The 5,176-nt window shown below is 39.2% G+C and overlaps 1 protein-coding gene across 1 annotated transcript; it reads right to left on the bottom strand.

Moving 5' to 3' along the window:
* Positions 1–1,802: 1,802 nt before the first annotated feature.
* LOC123848896 (eukaryotic translation initiation factor 1-like) lies at positions 1,803–4,854 on the bottom strand. The gene is made up of 2 exons (XM_064584013.1): positions 4,737–4,854; positions 1,803–2,329 (listed from the first exon to the last, which is right to left on the bottom strand). Exons 1-2 carry the CDS (start codon positions 4,852–4,854, stop codon positions 1,803–1,805), a joined length of 645 nt encoding a protein of 214 aa, XP_064440083.1.
* Positions 4,855–5,176: the final 322 nt, after the last annotated feature.

Genomic DNA, 5,176 nt, shown 5'->3' with positions numbered 1-5,176 from the left:
CAACAATTTGAAACAGACCTTGCAATCTAGTCCAACCACCTAATTATTGCCTTTATCCAAAACACAATCAGGATAACTGAAAGAATATTAGAGAAAACAAAATCTTTACGGAGAAAGTATCTGACAATCTCAAGTACTATGTGTTGAGATCAAATAAATGTTCCGAGAGCTCTATTTCAGGCAGCTCCAGAACCTTAGTTTCATGAATATATTTTGACAGTGATATGTCCTTCTACACATGTAAATACCCCAACTAATCACTGTGGGCTTTCCAGCATAAATGGCTTCTTTCAAGGTCTGGTGTTTGTTGTAAGATAATTTAGGGAAAAGTCAGAGTGGTTTTTTTTTCCCAATTTTATTGAGATATAATTGAAATAACATTGTATTAGCTTAGAGTATACAACATAATGATGCAACACATGTATATATTATGAAATCATTACCAAGGTAAGTTTAGTTAAAATCCATCACCTCACATAGTTACAATTTTTTTTCTTGCAATGAGAAGTTCTAAGGTCTACTCTCTTAGCAACTTTCAAAATATACAATAGAGTATTGTTCACTATAGCCCTCATGCTGGACATTACATCCAGGACTTATTTATTTTATAACTGGAAACTTGTACTTTTTTATCACCTTCACCCATTTCCTCTACCTCTGGCAACCACCAATCTGTTCTCTTTTTCTGTGAGTTCATCACTTTTAGATTCCACATATTTAGTATTCATCTTCCTCTCTCTGACTTATTTCACTTAGCATAATGCCCTCAAGGTCACTTCATGTGTCACAAATGGCAGGATTCCTTTTTTTTATGGCTGAATAATATTTTATTATTATAAGTATAAATGTTATAAAATATTTAATATTTTATTGTGTGTATGTATGCACACGCTAAATATATATATACACATATATATGTATATATATATAGTTGTTTCCATGTCTTGGCTATTGTAAATAATGCTGCACTAAACATGGGGTGCAGGTATCCCTTCAAGGTAATGATTTCATTTCCCTCAGATATATACCCGGAAGTGAGATTGCTGGATCATATGGTAGATCTGGTTTTAATTTTTTGATTAAAAATCAAAAAACTGCTTTCCATAGTGGCTGCGCCAACATACATTCTCAGCAACAGCATACAAGCGTTCCCTTTACTCCACATCTTCACCAACACTTACTATCCCTTCTCTTTGTGATGACAGCCATCCTAACAGGTGCGAAGGGATATCTCATTGTGGCTTCGATTTGCAGTTCCTTGATGATTGGTGATGTTGAGCACCTTTTCATGTCCCTGTTGGTCATTTGAATGTCTCCTTTAGAAAAATGTCTATTCAGTTCCTCCGCCCAGTTTTTCATTGGATTGTTTTTTGCTGTTGAGTTCTACAAGTTCTTTATATATTTTGGATATTGACCCCTTGTCAGATATATGACTTGCACATATTTTCCACCATTCAGTGGGTTGCCTTTTATTCTGTTGATGGCTTCCTTTGCTGTTCAGAGGTATTTTTACCTCACTTGCTCATTTGCTTGTTTTTCCTAATACCTATCGGAGGCAATACCTCCCTATCTTCCTTAGATAAAACCATTATAGGAAAGTACTATTTATTTTATTATTTCAATTTTATTATTTATTTATTTATTTATTTATTTAGGCATGGCTCTTTTCAGTTTATTGCAACAAGGAGTTATACTAGCTCAAGTTAAAAGCAGACCCCGAATGGTTACATTATACAAGCTATGAGGTTTTCAAACTTGTGACAAGGGACAGAAGGGAAATTCTACTCATTGCAGGGAAATTCTCACTTACGCTTAGTGAGCCAAAAGCGCTTAAAAAGCACGAACCTCATCTGATCATCCTTAGCCAGTCCGATGTCTAGGAGACAGCAGCCTATGTTCTTACACTGGTCACCCTGTGGCAGAATTACTTCTCCACATTCTGGATAGTCAATTACAGTGCCACTGGGGGCACATTTCTTCTTAAACGCCTTCACTAGTTTCTTTTTGTCATGATCACCAGCCATTCCTTGGACAGTTAGTAAGCGTCTTCCAACGTTTCTCTGTTGAATTCTTCTATGGATATAACCCTCAGTGCCAGCAGGAAACAGATCATCACCCTTATTTGCATCAGCAAAGGGATAGAAAGAGTGGAGAATCTGGATAGCTGACGTAGGATTCTTTTTCCTCTGTGGAAAGGGCCTGTGGAAGGCAGGGGTTGGAGGCAGGAGCAGGGGGCAGGCGGGTGCGGGGGCAAGGAGCTTGGGGAAGCCAGGGGGCTCAGCGGGAGGCTGCAGAGTCCTCAGGGGCGGCTCAGTGTCCTCAGGGGCGGCTCAGTGACCGGCCCCTGGAAGGCACTTTTTAAATGGATGCTCACACAACATGCTGAGAAAGATAAGAACATCAAGGAGTTGGGTTTGTTGGCTGAAATAATGGAAGACAGAAGTTTTAATACATGTTAATCAAGTAGTAATGGTAGATGAGGGGAAGAGAAAGAATAAAGCAATAAATTATTCTCTTTATTTTTTTGCTGAAGATCGTTCCCAGCTGTTTTGAGTCTGGGGCCAATGTTGTTTACCATGGAAACTCAGGTTGCTGGGAAAAAAAACAAAGAACAAGGTCAAGCCTGATTTTGTGTGAGGTTGGTAACAAAACCACCGCCCTTCCCCACAGTGTTCTCTCCAAACTATTTCTACATAATCACAGGAAGTGAAAAGGAAAATGTGCAATCCATCTGAAAGTGTCTCTTTCATCACTTTCCTAACAGTGTCTTCAGGCCATTTAAGAGCATTCATTACATTTTGTCCAGTGCAATGCACCTAGCAAAATGCTGCTTTGTTCTTGGCCTGTACCGTCAGGATCCCCAAAAGCATTCATGCTATTGCACAAAGTATTATAAACAGGAAACCAAATACATTTACTCATTGTTTTTATGAGGTTAAAAATCAAAGCCAACTGATTTCATGGATGGGGCAGGCAAATGCTAGGTGGACCTGTGACATCTTACAGAGCCAGGAAGTAAGGAATTATTAAGAAAAAGGGGGGGAGGGCATGTTATAGGAACAAAGGAGCCAACCTGAAAGGTCACAGTGATCAAAGCGAGAACAATGTGAACAACACAAATAGTTAACAACACAAATAGTGTTGGATTATAATCCAAAGTATAAAATAAATATCTATGAGTCTATACAGACATAAACAAATGGAGAAAAAGAGACGAATCTCTCTTACTGAAGAATTTCTAATAATTTAGGTAGATACTCTCCCCTCTAGAAAATGGAGTCTAATTCCCCTATTCCTTGAAGGTGGGGTGGACTTAGTGACTTGCTTCCAAAAACTAGAATAGGGAAAGGGAAAAATAACTTTACAGTGGAGAAATATGTCAAACACTACCTTGACCAGCTAATCAACTTTAAGATCACTGGTGATAAATCATGTTAATAATATGTACCCCCTGATATGATATGGTGAAAATAGCACTTGATCATGTAGTATTCTCCCCCAAAACTCTTGACCCTGGTCCAATCATGAGAAAAACATAAGAACAAACTCAAATTCAAGAACATTCTGTAAAATACCTAATCAATACTCCTCAAAACCTTCGAAGTCATTAAAAACAAGGAAAGACTGAGAAACTGTCACAGACAAGAGAAGATGAAAGGAGACATGATGACAAAATACTATATGGTATTCTGAATTGGGTCCCGGACCAGAAAAAGATATTGGTGGAAAAACCAGTGAAATCCTGTAGTTCAAATTAATCATAATGCACCAGTGTTCTTAGTTGTGATAAACGTGTCCAGGTTGTGTAAGAAGTTAACGGGAGGAGAACTGAGAGGTTTATGAACCCTCCATGCTATCTTTGCAACTTTTCTGAAAATCTAAAAGTATTCCAAAATAAAAAACTATATTGAAAAAATAAAAGACAAGTCAACATTTAAAAGCATGTGGGATGAAACTATCCAAAAGCATGTATTTGATACATGATATACAGGTAATTTAAAAAATTTTGTGAATTAGGTGTACTTTAGAGAGAAAATGCCAAGGACATATTATGATACTTGTATGCATGTAATTTTTTTTTCAAGATTTTATTTATTTATTTGACAGAGAGAGACACAGCGAGAGAGGGAACACAAGCAGTGGGAGTGGGAGAGGGAGAAGCAGGCCTCCCGCCGAGCAGAGGGCTCGATCCCAGGACCCTGAGATCATGACCTGAGCCGAAGGCAGACGCTTAACGACTGAGCCACCCAGGTGCCCCTGTATGCATGTAATTTAAAGTGGTTCCACTTTTTTGTGACAATTCAGGAAGGTGTCTTGTATCAACTTTCTTCCTTTTTCTTTTTTTTTTTTTTTTAAGATTTTATTTATTTATTTGAGAGAGAGCAGGAGAAAGCAAGAGACATAGCACGAGGGGGAGGGAGGGGCAAAGGGAGAGGGACAGGCAGACTCCCCATCAAGCAGGGAGCCCGGGGCAGGGCTCAATCCCAGGACTCTGGGATCATGACCTGAGCCAAAGGCAGACTGCTTAACCAACCGAGCCACCCAGGCGCCCCATCTTCCTTTTTTTAATACAAACACACAAACAAAAGATTCGTATCATTTAAGTGCTTTCAAGGGTAAATTTCCTCCAAGCTGTATCAAACCTGACACCATTACACAGCAGGATAAAAGCTTCAAAGATTTTGACCCAAGTACTCTACCTAATATTTGTTAGAGCCCTAATCCACCTGCGGTACCGTTACTGTTTCTGTTAATTCGTAGTGTGTGAGGCTCTTTCTTTCCAACTGGTGGGTGCTTTAGTTCCAGATGAGGTCCTGCAGTCTCATTAACTGCTTCTGTTTCTTTCTCTGCCATCACTTCCTTTTCTTTACTCTGTGGCTTGGAGAAGGAGCAACAGAATTTGGAGGAGAGCTTTATTTCCATCACAAATTATATAAATTTTGATCAGTGTTGGATAGTGTCCAAGTTACTCTGACTTCCTTAGCATTGCTTCTAGGCCAGTGTTTCTTAAGAAGTAGGGTGAAGGCCACCTGCCTCAGAACCCCACCTGAGGTATCGACTTCTGGGCCAGACCTACCAACTGGGGTGGGGCCCAGAAATCTGATTCTAACACTGGTGCCAGGTGACTTTTTTGTCCCCCCTAACAAATATAGAATTTTAAACATGGTAGAAACCT

This window comes from Mirounga angustirostris, unplaced genomic scaffold, assembly GCF_029215605.1.
Source record: "Mirounga angustirostris isolate CCGP_5_RB_7025 unplaced genomic scaffold, mMirAng1.0.hap1 SCAF_2, whole genome shotgun sequence".
NCBI lineage: Eukaryota > Metazoa > Chordata > Mammalia > Carnivora > Phocidae > Mirounga > Mirounga angustirostris.
The sequence above is the reverse complement of the archived record's forward strand: the minus strand, read 5'-3'. Positions and strand labels throughout refer to the sequence as shown.